Below are 17084 nucleotides of genomic sequence, written 5' to 3' on the forward strand. Positions count from 1 at the left end.
GAGGGGGGGGGGTCTTTTAATGAATCTTTTCTTGCTTTATATCATCTTTCCACCAGGCAAAGCTGGTAGAGGGCGCTGCTATTTAAAAATAAATTAAGCAAATAGTATAAAAAAAGAAGAAATTAATCAAATGATAAAAATAAAATAAAATATTAAAAAAAAATAATGTAAATAATAAAAAAAATTAAATAAAATTTAAAAGTAAATAATAAAAATAAACCAAGCAAATAATAAAATAATCATTAAACAAATAATTAAAAGTTTTTATTCAGAACAAATTATTTAAATAATAAAAAAGTAAATAAAGTAAATAATTGTATATTAAGTAACACAATAAAAAATTCAATTAAAATTGATTTAATTATAAATGGAATTTAAATTAATTTAAATTGAATTAAAATAAAATTAATTAAACAATTAAAAATAAATGAAGTAAATAATAAAAATATTAATTAGCAAATAATTAAAAGAATCATTTACTTAATTCATTTTTATATATTTGTTTTATTTATTGTTTCATTTTACTCGATTTGAGTAAAATAAAACAATAAATAAAAAAAATATATAAAAATAAATTAAGTAAATGATTAAAAGTAAATTAAGTAAATTAGTAAAAAAAATTAAGTAAATGATTGAATAAAATAAAGTAGATAATAAAAAATGAATGATCTAAAATGAATTGAATAAAAAATTAACAAATTAATTAAGTAAATAGTGAAAAAACAATTAAGTAAATAATTAAATTTTAATTGAATGAATAGTCCATAATAAATTAAGTAAATAATTAAAAACGATGTGAGTAAATATTTAAAAATAAAGAAATCAAGTAAATAATTAAAAACGATGTGAGTAAATATTTAAAAATAAAGAAATCAAGTAAATAATTAAAAACGATGTGAGTAAATATTTAAAAATAAAGAAATCAAGTAAATAATTAAAAACGATGTGAGTAAATATTTAAAAATAAAGAAATCAAGTAAATAATTAAAAAATTTAAATAAATAAGTAAATATAGATAAAGTAAATAATTAAAAAATGAATTGAGTAAATAATTACAAAATAAACAAAATGATTAAACACAATCAAGTAAATAATTAAAAATAAGCGAAGTAAATGATGAAAAAAGTAAATAACGAAAAAATTAAGTAAATAAATAAAAATAAATTTAGAAAATAATTAAAATAATTTTGAGTAAATAATAAAAAATAAATTAAATAAATAACTTAAAATAAATTGAGTAAATACTTCCAAGTAAATTCAGTAAATGATTTTAAAAGAAATTGAGGAAAAATTAAAAAATAAATTAATAAAATAATTAAAAATGTATTGAGTAAATAATAAAAAATAAATTGAGTAAATAATTATAATTATATAAAGTGAATAATTAAAAATTAATCAAGTAAATAATTAAAAATAAATTAAGTAAATAATTATAATTATACAAGATAAATAATTAAAAATGAATTAAGTAAATAATTAAAAAATTTAATATAAAAAGTACTTCAGTTTATAATTAAAAATAAATTAAGTAAATAATAATAAATGAATTGAATAAATAATTAAAATAAATTAAGTAAGCAATAAAACATAAAAGGAATAATAAAAATAAAGTAGGTAAATAATAAAAAATGAATAAAGTAATTAACAGAATAAATTAAGTAAATAATAAAAAACAAGCAAATAATTAAAAATGAATTGAGTAAATACTTAAAAATAAATAATGAAAAATAAATTAAGTAAAAGATTTTAAATAAATTGAATAAATAAAGTGAAAAATTAAATATATTATTAAACATAAATAAATCAGTGAGAGCAAAGTCAGTAAAAAATTCAAAAATGAACTTGTCAAAAATGAAAAATAAATTAACTACAAAATTAAAAAAAAGATTTTTTAAAGAAGTAAAAATAAAAAGTAAACAATTAAAAATTAAAAAAGGAAATAATTCAAAATTAATACAGTAAATAATAAAAACTAATTCAGTAAATAAACAAAATAAATTAAATAAATATATCAAAATAAATTCAGTAAATAATTATAAATTTAGTAAAAAATTATAAAAAAAAATGTAGTGAATAATTAAAACTAAATAAAGTTAATGATTATAATAAGTAAAATAAATAATTAAAAAAGAGAATAATTGAAAAGAATAAAAAAATAAAAAATTAAGTAAATAATTGAAAATAAATTTAAGTAAATAATTTTAAATGGATTTAGTGAATAATTAAAAATAAATTAGGTAATTAATTAAAAATAAATTAAGGAAAAAATAAAAAAATAAATAATTAAAAAAATCAATAAAGTAAATAATGAAAAATAAATCAAGCAAATAATTCAACATAAATTAGCTAAAAAACGAATAAGGAAAATAAGTAATAATACATAAAGTAAATAATTTTTAAAAAATTAATTAAATAATTACAAAATGAAATAAGTGAATATTAAAAATAAATAAAGTAAATAATTATAATTAAATTAAGTGATTAATTAAAAATAAATTAAGTGAATAATTTAAAATAAATTAAGTAAATAATAAAAATAAATAAATTAAATCATTAGAAATAAATTAATTAAATAATTAAAATAAGTAAACAATTAAAAATAAAAACGTAAATAATCAAAATAAATAGTAATAAATTAAAAATAAATTAAGTAAATAATTAAAAATAAAGAAAATTATTAATTAAAAATAAATAAGTAAAAAATTATAATTAAATAATTAAAAATAAATAATGTAAATAATTAAAAATAAATAAAGTTAATAATTATAAATAAATTAAGTCAATAATCTATATATTTATAAAAGTGTGTGTCTGTGTGTGTGTGTGTGTGTGTGTGTGTGTGTGTCTGTGTGTGTGTGTGTGTGTGTGTACATTTCACTACACAATAACTTTGTCAATTTTCAGTCTACAAACTCGAATTAAAGGTACTGAGATTTGGGAAAATCTTTGTAATCAGTTTTTGGCCAGAAATTTGGCTGTTAAAGGGTCAAGGTTCAACGATTTGACGTTTGAAAACTCTTCCAAACTCCTCTGCCAATTTTGGGTCTAAACACTTGAAATTTTAAATGTAGGTTGACATGTATCAAACTTTTTAACTTTATTTGAGCCCCCAAAAAATAAATGTTAAGAGGTTAAAAATGGGGTCAAAGTTTAAAAAATTGACCTCTGTGGTCTCTACTAAATTACTCTGCCAATTTCTGGTCTAAACATTTAAAATTTTACATAAAGAGTGTTCAGAAATAGGGCAAGCTTTTTAATCGGTTTGGATCGAAAATTTGAACTGCAAAAGATTTGACCTTTGCTGTGTCTAGCAAACTACTCAGCCAATTTTGGTCTAAAAATTTGAAATTTATATATATATAGACATGCAACAAGCATTTTAACCAGTTTTGGGGCGAAAATTTCGCAAACAAAAAGTCAAAGTTGAAAGAGTTTGCAGATTCTACCAAATTCCTCCGTCAATTTTGGGTCTAAAGACCTGAAATTTTAGATGTAGGTAACTTGGACATGGGTAAAACTTTGTATTTTGATTTGAGACCAAAATAATAAATGTTAAGGGGTCAAAATTGGGGTCAAAATTAAAAAGTTTGACCGCTGCGGTCTGTACGAAATTACTCAGACAAATTTTGGTCTAAACATTTGAAATCTTACATAAAGTGTATTCACAAGTAGGGCAAATTATGAACAGTACATAGGGCCCAAACAAAGCCGGGCTGAACAGCTAGTGATTAAAAAAATTAAATAATTAATGAAATATAATGTAAGTAAATAAGTAAAAATACATTTCGTTAAAAATTTAAAAAAAATGAATTGAGTAAATAATTCAAAATGAATTAAATAAATAGTAAAAATAAATTAAATAAATAATAAAAATAAATTAAGTAAATAATTAAAAAATGAATTGAGTAAATAATTAAAAATGAATTAAGTAAACAATTAAAACAATTTAAGCAGATAATTAAAGGCAAATAATTAAAAGCAAATAATTGAAAGTAACTAATTAACAAAATAAAGTAAATAATCAAATATAAATTTAAATAAATATTCGAAAATATATGAAATAAATAATTTAAAATAAATGGAATAGTTAAAAATAAGTTAATGAATAAATCAAAATAAATAAATAATTCAAAGTAAATTAATAATTCAAAATTAATTAAGCAAATAATTAAAAGTAAATAATAAAAATAAACAAAAAAATAAAATAATTTAAAATAATAAATTTAGATTTAGTGTATATATATTTTTAATTTTACCAGACAGTTGTTAATTATTTAGCTTTACTATGAATTATGCAGTAAGTGTTAATTTAAACAATTGAGTAAAGTGAAAATAATAATTTTTTGATTTATTTAAATAAACAAAGCAAGATAATTTTGTCATTATTAAATTATTTGAATTTAATAAGAATAATCAGTTGAATTAAATTAACATTTTATTGAAACAGAAACTAAACTGAATAGAAATTTTATCAATAAGAAACTATATCTACAGGTAAACTATTTCATCCTTTTATGAACAGTTTTTTAAGATGAGAAGAATACACAATTTAAAAAATATCTTTTTTAAATCTTTCAATATTAACTATTATAGTAATAAAGAAATAATCTTACTTGTCGTGAAATTTTATCTCGGAGAAGCACCATGCTTTCCATCTGACTCCTGATATCCTCAATGATGATTTTAGCTTCAGAAGAATATTCAACAACAGCATCCTCTAAAAGTAGTATATTTGAACAGATCTTGTGGTCAGTCATATGACACTTGTAACATATACATATTTGGCAATTCATACAGAAAGACTTTAATGGCTCATCTTCATGTTTGGAACATGGATATCCAGAATTGCCCAAAATGAAACTTCTCATGCCTCCAGACAAACACAACTGATGTTTAGATGTCATGCGCAGTAAACGATGAGTATCTGCACATTTCTGGCATAATGCCTGGTTACAATCTTGGCACCAAATGGTACTTCTTTCCTTGATATCATCTCTGATGCACATACCACAATATTTGGTCAAGGGTCTGATTTCCAGCTGTTGCATCAAACTAACTACATGAAAATTATCAGGAAATGTTGAATCAATGACAGCTCCAAGACTCCCAACACTGAGACGCTGTTGCCATTGAAGCTTAACCCTTTTCTTGCAGACAGGACATGGAAAGCTGTCATAACGCAGGACTGAAGACACCGAAGCTGTTTCAGGTTGTCTGGATTCAAGATATCTGAGAAGGCACTCACGACAGAAGCAATGAAGACATGGAAGAGATTTGGGTTCTGTATAGGGCTCAAGGCACAAGTTGCACACAAAACTTTCGTACAAGCTTTCATCCATGATTTTGGCGAATAATGCTTCCTTCATGAAAAATTCAGGATCTGGTTTGCTTATTTTAAGAAGCCAAAGTTGTAAGGATAATTCTTGACTCAACAGAACTGAAAATTAAAGAAAAATACATATTTATATGAATTTATTGAATTGAAAAAATAAATGAATAATTCACACAATTTTTCTTGTCTGTTATATTTTCATATTTCATTGCATAATCTGTTAACACTGAAATGCAAACTACATTAAATAAAAAGTTAATTTTATGTAGATAAGACTACATTGATTGGCAACCAAACTGAATTTGATTCAACAATTATTATTATTCATTCTCGGTTGTCTGGCAACCCTATGCCATGAGAACATCTAAAATATACAATTAATGCAATAACTGACACTAAAGTACATAGTATATTAATGCCTAGCAGTGGCGGCTCGTGCCTGGAACTGTGGAACTGCAGCAGCACCCCCAAGTCATTTCTACTCATTGATACACGTTAAAAAGAATACGTTTATTTTTTTTTCTTTGTATGTGATAATATATATATATATATATATATATATATATATATATATATATATATATATATATATATATATATATAATCCTGAAGCTTAATGTCGATAATTGTCCCCATACTCATATAAGCATAAAAGAAAAACTTTGCTTGGGACTGCGAAATTCACAGTTACACATTCTTAGTGAAATTCGCTTGTGCGCATGCCCGATCTAGAACGGTTAATATGAGTCAAATCGGAACTGTATTTTTCGCAGTTCCAAACGCGGTGTTTCCGTGTTTGCGCATTTTCGCTTATTTTATTTTTATTTTAAGAAGCTTTGTTTACAAATGTTTTCTTTTTATTATTATTAAAAAGTGTAACGTGTTCTTGTAAATAAAATCTTCACCTTAAAAAAAAAAAAAAAAAATCCTACACTTTTAAATGCGATTTAAGCAGACAAAAATATATAATATGCCAAACTTTTTTTTTTAATTAAGTGTTCGGGCTTTTAGCCTTGAAGTTACAAATGTTATTTTTTATTTTACCTATATGGCTTATTTTATTTGTATTTTTAAGTAGTTTAAAATTTATTTATTTTGTAGTAGTTTAACTTTACAGAATAAAAAATATTTACATTTTTTTTATAGAAAAGCAAAGAAAAGTTTATTTTTTAAAATACATTTTAGTTAGAAATGTTTTTGCCTTATATATATATATATATATATATATATATATATACACACACACACACACACACACATATATACATATATATATACACACACATTCACACGCATATATATATATACACACACACACATATATATATACACCCACACATATATATACACCCACACACACACATATATATACACACATATACACACACATATATATATACACTAGGCACCGCCAAAAATGCCCGCAAAATCAAGTTGTTGTTGTTTTTTAAAACTAAATTACATTTATTAAAATCCATTATTTCTGAGTAACTTTTTTTTTTCAGAAAGATAAAACCCTGAATTTTATCATATAGAAAACAGAATAATGTAAAACTTTTTCTACTATTTTTAATTAAATTTTAAATGTAAAATTTTCACAAAAAGTTAACAATTGACATTTTTTGTCTTGCACAAAAAACGTACTTAAATATTTAAAAAAAAAAAGGTTTTTGAAATAATTAATTTATTTATTTATTGTCTAACTAAGATTTAGGATGATTTTCTAAGAGAATATGCAAAAATATTATAATATAAGTATCTGGATTTCAAATAATTCCACTTATTCATATAGGTAACCAGATATTTCGCGTCGATGCAGAGTCGAGATCGACTCTGTTTACGTTTGCGTTTTATAAGAAGAAAACTATGGAAGACCAAACAGGCCAAAAAAACTTATTTTTCAGTGACGAAAATTTCAATGAATTATTAAGCTGAGTCTGGCCAGTACCAGATGGGTGACCATTTGTATGAGTTTGGTTTTTAATGTGTATGTGTGTGGGGGGCCAGGCTCCCCAAAATGGGGAGGGGCAATTTAAAGCAGAATAAAAAAAAATTATTTCAGCGCGTTTGGTCCACCGTAGTAGAAAAGCGGCAAACGTTTTCAAACGGGATCGAAAAAAATGATGCTATTTTTAACACAAAGGGCACAACATTTATCGAATTTTTTTTTTGTATCGATTATTCAAAGCATGCCCTGTTTAATAATGGTCATGCATTATTCGGCTCGCTAAAAAAAAAATTGTTAATTTATTTATCAAAAATTTTAAAATGGCTTTTTTCGTATAAATATTAAAAAAATTTTTTTTTTGTTTTGCTTAACTTAAATTAAGTATTTTACTCAACATATTCACCGAATTTCACACTTCAAAACTCAAAAGCGGGATAATTAAACACAATCGAAGTTCTGATATTCAGACGTCAAAATAAGGTATGCAAACAATTTTTTTTTTTTTTTTTAATCTATAATTCTGTCCCTTACAACAACACAATATGTTTTGTTCGGTTTCAGATGATTATTTTAAGCATATTTGTTCCCACTTCAAAACAAGGGGGGGTTTTGTAAGCAAAAAAAAATATATATATAAATATCGTTTATGAAAAATAAGTACACAGTTATAAAGTTCATTCTTCTCCGAATAATCGCTGAAAATTTCGTATTAATCGGATAATTACCTGATTTTTGGTAGATTTTTAAAAAGACGGTCCGTCAAAAAATACTGACCTGCCTCCCCCCCCAGTTTTGGCGGTGCCTAATATACACACATATACACACACATATATACACACACACACACACATATATATATACACACACGATATATATATACACATATATATACACACATATATATATATATACACACCCACATATATATATACATATATACACACGCATATATATATATACATACACACACATATGTATACACGCACACATATATATATATATATATATATATATATATATATATATATATAAAGCTTTAGCATTTATTTACATCCCACGAGGACAAAGCAAGAAGTTTTACACTTTGAACAAAGTTTTTAATTAAAATGTGCAATAACAAGACGAGTATGTAAAACCGTTTTTATAATAAGCTTAGTAAATAGCAAAGTTTGTTTTTATTTTTATATAAAAAGTTGTAAAAAGATTTGTAAATAAAATTATGTATCTTTAATTTTTGTTTGTTTGCTCATAGTACAAACATGTAAACTTTTTTATTCTATATTTTATTTACAAAGTTTTGTTATAAACACACATTTTTAAATTTTAAATAAAACTGTTATCCAATAAAACCATTTTTAAATGGTAATCTCCTAACTTTACCATCGTTTGCAGGCAAAGATTTTGTTTTTATGAAAAAATAAATTATTAAAAAATTGTAAATAAAATGTATTTAAACAATGTTTTTCGTTTGTTTGCCTGCGGTAAAATTTTATTTAATCTGTAAAGAAATATATTTGTATATTTTTTTATTACTCTGTAAAGTGTATACAATTTAAAATAGTGTTTTTTGATTAAAATGTTTTTGCGTATTACCCCCTTTTCGACGGCTTATAATGGCAAAGTTAAAAATATTTGTATTAAAAAAAGCAATTTTAATGACAAGCTTATTTTGTTATACGCCTATTTTTAATTAACAATAAGCTTTTTATAAATAAAACCGTTGTTAAATAGTAAAACCTTTTTCGTTAATAAAAATCTGTGACCTAAAAGTTATAAAAGTATGATTCAACTCAGTTAGAACTTCCGGTTCAGTTGAATCGCAAAAAGAGGATCACATAAACATTGTATTCCTTCTACCCTAATTGATATTCTACTAATAGACTACCTAGTACTTACCTTTCCCAATACAATTGATATAAAAAGAATTTAACCATGGTCTCCTTGCACTCCCAAGAAATAACTTCTGCGACGGTAAATGAACTTCAACAGATTGAGTTTTCACAGCAGTCTCTCCATGATAAAGTTGTAATTAAGAAAAGAAGCCGTTCAACGCCTGATATTCAAATATCTCAGCCAGGCATTAGCAACAACAAAGTGTATATTCGTAGCTTTAATGGTACCAACGGAAAAGTTAGCTTTGCGGCTGTGAACTAAAAAAGGCATTGTTCTGCTTTCCTTGTTTGTTGTTAGGGGGTGATGTAACATGGACAAAAGATAGTTTCAGAACTATTAGCAAAATAAAAGATAGAACTGAAAAGCATGAGAAGCACGTTGACAATGTAGTTTCCCTATCAATTTTGGGGACCATAAATATTAAAGCAAAACTTAGTGAGGCCTGCAGACTTTCAATCAATCATCATAACATGAATGTTAAGAAGAACCGTGAAATTTTATCTAAAATAATAGATTGTATTTTCTTTTGTGGGAACTTTGAAACTCCCTCACGAAGACATGATGAAAAAGATGATTCAGTAAATCCAAGTGTATTTAGAGGATTTTTAAATTTTGCATCTTAATTAGATCCAGATTTAAAGAATCACTTAGAAACCAGTAATGTCTTCAAAGGTGTTTCCAAGACTATTCAGAATGACATACTTAACTGTCTTTTACAAATATACCATGATGAAATAAGGGCAGAAATTAGCAAAGCTTCCTTTGTAGCTGTCATGGCTGATGAAATAAAAGATGTGTCTAAACATACACAAATGATCATTGTTTTACGGTACGTCTTGGAGGAAAAAATACTTGAACGCATTTGGGGATTCTTTATTCCAGAAAACCAAACCGCTGATAGGATATCAAAATTTATTCTACAACAATTAGATATAATCCTTCAAGGGAATCGCCAAAAACTGATAGCTCAGACATTTGATGATGCAAATGTCATGAAAGGCAAAAAAGCTGGTGCTCAGGTGAAAATAAAAGCAGTTTATAGTAATGCGCATTTCACTCACTGTTATGCGCATCAACTTAATTTAATAATGAGGAATGCAGCAAGCATTACACGAAATGCTAGAATATTTATCTCTAACATTTTGGCTATTCCGACTTTCTTTTCTAGATCACCACAGCGTCTGTCCATTTTTCAAGAAGCATCTGGATGTAAGCATTCTACGTGTATCCGCCACAAGGTGGAACTTTAACATACATAAATAGAGTTCATGAAAATGTTCAAGCATAAAAAAACTGTCACTGAAATTCAGTCAACATCATATGCAGAAGCGACAGGAATTCTGAAATATTTGAACGATGAAAATTTCATATTTTGGTTTGAGCTATTTCATAAAATTATGTCTCATGTTGAAATTATTTCTCGGGAAATTAGCATATATAAAGTCAATGAATACGTAATAAATTTCAAAACTGCTATTTTAGAGATAAGAAACACCAAATACTGTGAAAATCCTTCACAAACACTCAAGGGCGAAGCTAAAGAACTGTGTGACTATATATCTGTTGATATAACGGACAGATATTCTTCAACTAAACATTTAATACTTGCTTAATTGTTTTACAAGATAAGCTTTGCTAGTTTTAAGAAAAAAAAACTACCTACAGAAGAGATATCCTTGACAACTGAAGCATATTCCATGATTGACAAAGAAAAGTTTGAAACTGAGCTAGAAATATTTTATAGTAGGTCAGATATCCATGAGTATTGCAAAGTAATTGATCTCCTGAAATTTATTTTGGAAAACAATTTAAACGATGTTCCTAGTGAAATCACAAAACCCATAAAAATTATCTTGACAATTCCCATGACTACATAAGAGATAGAACGTTGTTTTTCAACTCTGAAAAGAATAAAAACTTTTCTAAGGAACACCATGGGTTGCGAAAGACTAAATGCACTTGCAGTGCTTTCAATTGATAAAAAAGTTCTTCAGCAGTCATTCAGAAGTTAAGGAGAAAATTATCAATCTTTTCTCACAAATTAAAACAAGAAAAATGGAGTTTACTTTCAAATGAATGTAATAAGTAAAATATTTAAAATATTTACATCTATTTAGGATTCCTTTAAGTTATTGTATTTTTATACGTGTGCATACGTATAAATTATGTATAATTTTATGTTTGTTTTATTTTTACACAATATTAAAAAAATACGTGTTTTCTTTATAACAGCACCCCCACTAATCTTAGGCACGAGCCGCCACTGATGCCTAGTATGGACCAAGGCATCACAGCTGTAAATGAAGGGTGTGATTTTTTCAAAAATCAGAGTTGGGTTATGGGAGATACTGCAAACAATATATGTGTTGAAAAACACATCTCTGCTCTACCTAAAGATTTAAGCTAGTTTACCTGTAAACTTTCCAATGTCAACTTCTCAGCATGTGACATATATTATTCATTCCAGAGACAACAGCAACATGTCAATCACATCACTAGAAAAAGAGAGTCAAACAGGACATAGCTCTGGGCATCATTGAACCAGTGTATAGTTTGGAAGGAATTACAATGTTGAAGGACAAAATACTCATACCCAGGAAACTATAAGTGGGGACTTATTCAAATCATTCCACTTTGTACATAAGAGTATTAATGATATGCTGGTAGACACCAAACTATGACTATTTTAGCCATGGTTAGATGAAAGTATTAGCCAAATTAGAAACCTAATGCAAAGTATGCAACAGAATCACCACATCACAACATTGGGAATTCTTGATGCCAGTTCCAAAAGAGCATTGGTGACTTCTTACATGGTATATGGAGATCAGTACACAGAATGGTTAAAATTTGTCCTCATATCCTCTAAGAATGTAAAGGCAGTAGGCTACATCTCACATAAATGGTTCTGCATAGAGTTCCAAAAGAAATATTCAACAAAGAAGTGCTGTTTGATTCACAAGAACATGCTTTTTTCCTTGATAACTGGGCCATAACAAAGCTAATTGATATGTTTATAATGCTAAGTAAGCGTTCAACAACCACCTGTTCTAGTTGGTGTCAGTTTATAAATATGAGCTATCTGCTCATATGCAAATTATACTTAATTTGCATATCACTACATCTCCCTATAACGGAGGGGCTTTATGCCATGAGTACTTCTTGTACTTCTTGTCGTGCCCTTCTGAACATCTTTCTTTATCTCTCTCCTTTTTCTTGGATCTATCACATCTTTCCTTATGATCGAACTGTTCCTCCTGCATATTCTTCCCCTTCTGACTTGTCCCATTCTACTTCTTCCTCTTCTAACTCGTCCCTCTCTACTTCTCCCTCCACAGTCTCATTCTGCAGTAACTCTTCTGTTACGTCAATAGTGGGCATTTCCTCATCTGATTGTTCTCCTTGGGATCTTATTTGGTCAGCATGAGCTAGAATACTGTTCCCATTTTCTTTATTTAATATTGCAGTATTATGTCTTTTCTGTATAATAAATTTTGCTGTCTCGGCTTCCGTATTCCTATTTCTTTTGTACCACATCTTTTGATTTGTGGCATATGACATAGTTAAAGGGGATCTTAATTGTCTGCCCATTAAAGCAGATGGACTTTCTGGCCTGCCTGCGTGTGGAATTGTTCTATAACTTAGTAATAGTCTTGGTAGGAAATCATTGATTTTCTCCTTCTATTGCAAGCATGCTTTTATGCCTTTCTTTACCATCTGGACCATCGTTTCTGCTATACCATTATTTTGAGGGTGGTAGGTCTTGTAAGGTTTGCATGCTATTTTGCTTAGCCATTGATGCAAATCAGCATCCGCAAAATCTGTTCTCAGTATCCCATTTCTCGAAAATATTACTCTTAATATTTGTTTTACGGTGGTACTTTTTTTATCAGGTACACTCACCACTTCAGGCCAACCTGAATATGCATCTACTAATATTAATAATAGTCCTATCCCATTGACATAGGCATGATCCATCAGGGCCACACATGTATTTTCTTGAAATTAAAATACCACTTTTTTAAAAGTACACACTAATTCATTCATAATTGTGAAATTATTCAAAATTGAAGAAATAAAGTACAAGCGCAACTGAATATTTTTTTAATTGCACAACACTTCAAATTAAATCAATGTATTGTATTCAAACAGTCCTTCAAGTTTTACAATATCTTTTTGTTTATTAAATTGTTAGGTTAAAGTACAGAATAGTTACAAGACACCTGCCAGCCCGGTAACCTAAGTGCATGAGTACCAATAAAGTGATTTTTAATATCGTATTCAGCTAAATCCATAAGCGATACTTTGAATGAATGGTTTATTTTATTGACGCTACACCATAATCATGTGATTAAAATTTTAGCAGACGAAAAATTGGGAGACAAGAGTTCCTTTTATTTTTTATAAAGATGAAGTGTAGTATCACAAGATACAAATCTTTTTATAATTTTCATGTTTATTTAAAAAAAAAAAACCCTAAAAACTTGCTATTTGCTTACTTCTCCATAAAGATAAATTAAGTACAATTTACATTCGTTTTGTTACTTACACAAAAAGTTTTGTGCAAATAGAAAAAAGTTTTTTTTTAATCCTTAAAAGTTTTGTAAATATTTAATATTAAAGAAAATATTTTTTAAATATATATTTTTTCTTTTAAATCTTAAAAAGTTTTGTAAATATATTTTTTAAAAATCATGTCTGCTATTTGACGTGTTTACAAACAACCAACAGCAATGTCAAGGTCGAACAACCGGTGTCACTTGAAATGTTCGCCAATCTTTGTCCTCTGCTATGGGGTATCTAATCTTTACTTGATCATTGTTAATCTCTTCGGTAAGCACATTATGGGAAGACCATCTTGTGACAAAATACTGGATATGGAATGCTCACTAGTGTCAGTAGTTGGAGTTATGTCCTTCTTAGGGTTAAAAATTTGTACTATTGACTTTTTTGCCAGAATCTGCTTTAAGTTTTCAAAGGCTTTCTGTTGGTGGTCTAACCAAATGAATTCTGTTTTTTTTTTTTCTTAACTTCACAAATGGTCCTGTCAATTCATTATATTTTGGTACATATTTTCTATCAAAATTTACCAAACCTAAGGACTCCAACTCTTTTTTATATTTTGGTGTAGCCACTTTTAGAATTTTCTTTATTAGCGTTTCATCTGGAGAGATCCCTTCCTTTGATATTGAGAAACCCAAAAATGATATTTTGTTACTGTTGGTTACACACTTTTTGTATTTATTGTCATACCAGTGTCTCTTAGCCGGTTCAGTATATTTTCAGTTTTTTTCTTTAAATCATCTTCATTTAAATCTCCAACACATATATCGTCTTGATAACAGATGGTATTTTCGACATTTCCTATTACTTTTTCAATAGCTTTTTGAAAAATTGTACTTGCCGTTTTTATGCCATGCGACATCCTTTTCCACCTTAACAGGCCTATAGGTGTGTTTATTGTTGTCACTTCTTTAAAATTTTTATCTATGGGAATTTGAGCTGATTTTAGGTCTATCTTCGAAAATATTTTCATTCCGGCAAGTTTATGTAGAGCTACTTCCACATTCAGAATAGGGTACGATTCAACGCAAACTTTATGGTGCACACCTATTTTATAATCTCCACAAATTCTTAAGTCACTGTCTTTTTTTTTTAATACCACAATAGGTGATGCCCATTTACTTCCTCCTGGAGGGACAGGTTCTAATAAATCTTTCTTTATTAACTTTTACAACTTAGTTAATAAATGAACTAGTATTTTCTCGCTTCGTAGTAGGAAGGGGTGGAACATTTTCTTTTAATTTCAGGCTAGCTTCATAATTTTTTAATTTTTCTGTTTTTTCCATTTCTATCTCATTAATCAACTTTGTTGAATTTATTTTTAATACGTAATTCCCCAATAGTCCATGCGTTTTTTTTGGCAATTTGTTATATATATATATATATATATATATATATATATATATATATATATATATATATATAAAATAAAATAAAAGTTACAATAAGTTTACTAAGGTAATCAAAATGGTAAACTTAAAATATATTATAAATATTAAAGAGTTAATATTTACATATATATATATATATATATATATATGCTTTATATTTTTCTTTTAGTCTATTGAACCTTCAAAGTAACTCATAACTGCTATAATCGAGCCATTAAACTGACGTAATTGTATGTTGCTTTTTTTAAAAAAGGTTTTCCCATTTTTCCCACACATTTCTGAGTATAATAGTCACTTCACTGCCAGTATCTATTTGCATTTCAACAACACAATCGTTGATTTTCATTTTTATTTTTGTCTCTTCGTTGTTAGATCCAGTATTTTGTATATTATCCTTCTTTACATTACACATTTGTCTATTTTCATCCTCTATTTTTTCCACATTTTTCGTTTTACATACTTCTTTGAAGTGATTCTTTTTTAAACACTTTGAACATGTTTTTCCAAACGCTGGGCATTTTTCTTTTTTCATTTCATGAATTTTTCCACATTATGTACAATTTTTTCTTTTCGTTTTTACCATATATGTTTCAGCCATTATTTCTTCATAGGATTTATTTTTGTTTTGGTTGTAGGTATGTATTAAATCCTGCTGTTGTATAAATTTTATACACATATTCAAGGGCATGTTTGTAAGTTGTAACTGTTCTATTAGCTTATATGCCGAATTATGCATACCTTCAATTAATCTAAGTTGGATTAAGTCTTCTTCAGTTGTCTGTTCTTCTATTCCTAGTTTTTTGCACTTCTTAACTGGTGTAAATGTTTTACTATCGGTTCATCCACTTTCTGCTTCATTGCCATAAACTTGGTGCTTTTTGCAATCACCAGTCTTTTCTTTGGTCTCATGTTTCCTTCGATAACCTGATTTATTTTTTTTTGAAAGTCATTTCTTCTAGTTCTCGAGGGTAAACTATTGTAGCAACATTCATAATTGCTTCACAACCAACACTAGCCATGAACAAGTCGGTGATTTAATTTTCCCCTCCTTGTTTTTTGATGTTTTTCAATTTTTTGCATCTCGCATTGGCAGCAAAGCAACGAATCCATGTATCTACGTATCCTGGGTCTTCAAGGACCACAGAGCATCCTATCGGTGACGCCATTAATATGCTGTGTATAATGCTAAGTAAGTATTCAACAACCAACCTGTTCTAGTTGATGTCAGTTTATAAATATGAGCTCATATGCAAATTATACTTAATTTGCATATCACCACACTCATATTAATAGAGAAATAGATGGGTATAATTAGCTGTTAAAGCTGCTAAGAAAATACTGGAAAACAACACTGACAGCTACGGGTGCACACACAGTCATATCCCAATTGACACACTGGAAAATTGTCATCCAAGACCTGGATATATCTTCAACAATATGCATAGTGATAAAAGACCATCTCCCAGTCGTCCATGACAAATACTAAATTCACAAATGGTGGAGTGAAATCAGCTGATATGGGAAACTGAGATGATTATGACATGGCAGACCAAAGGGTTAACAGATAAAGCAAAAATTAGTGCAATTTTAACCATATTAAGCTATGAATTGAACACAAAATGTTTATTCTTAAGTCAATGGTCTATAACTTTTTCTCCATTTCTTTAAATTTTTTTTGATAGATTGAATAAGTTCTGGTCAGTTGAGTTCCCATGGAATATTTTGTTTTGTCTTTGGTTAAGTGCCTGGTCAGATGCAAATGCACTTGTCAATTGAAAATTGTATTGTTGACATGTCATCCAGGTTGGCTAAATGGATTGACCTGTGGTAACCTTGATGTCATCATTGTCCATGGGAATTGAAGGCAAGAAATTAATTGGCATTGACCAATCGCTCCTAGAGGGGAAATTACATGGCTAGTTTTAATTGGGTCGCATCTTACAGTCTGAACCATTTA

At 27.3% G+C, this 17084-nt stretch overlaps 1 protein-coding gene across 6 annotated transcripts in view; it reads right to left on the reverse strand.

Annotated features, from left to right (window-relative positions):
* Positions 1–17084, reverse strand: part of LOC145277829 (uncharacterized) — a 432180-nt gene that overhangs the window by 255568 nt on the left and 159528 nt on the right. For all 6 annotated transcript variants that reach the window (XR_013868210.1, XM_080129743.1, XM_080129739.1 and 3 more), the window contains one exon: positions 4614–5437. Coding sequence is in view for 5 of the 6 variants with exons in the window: in XM_080129738.1 (XP_079985864.1) it covers positions 4614–5437 (824 nt within the window). In the remaining variant the exon portion in view is untranslated. The remainder of the gene's footprint in view (positions 1–4613; positions 5438–17084) is intronic.

This window comes from Euprymna scolopes, chromosome 6 (assembly GCF_053919585.1).
Source record: "Euprymna scolopes isolate OS-2025 chromosome 6, ASM5391958v1, whole genome shotgun sequence".
In the NCBI taxonomy this organism is placed as follows: Eukaryota; Metazoa; Mollusca; class Cephalopoda; order Sepiida; family Sepiolidae; genus Euprymna; species Euprymna scolopes.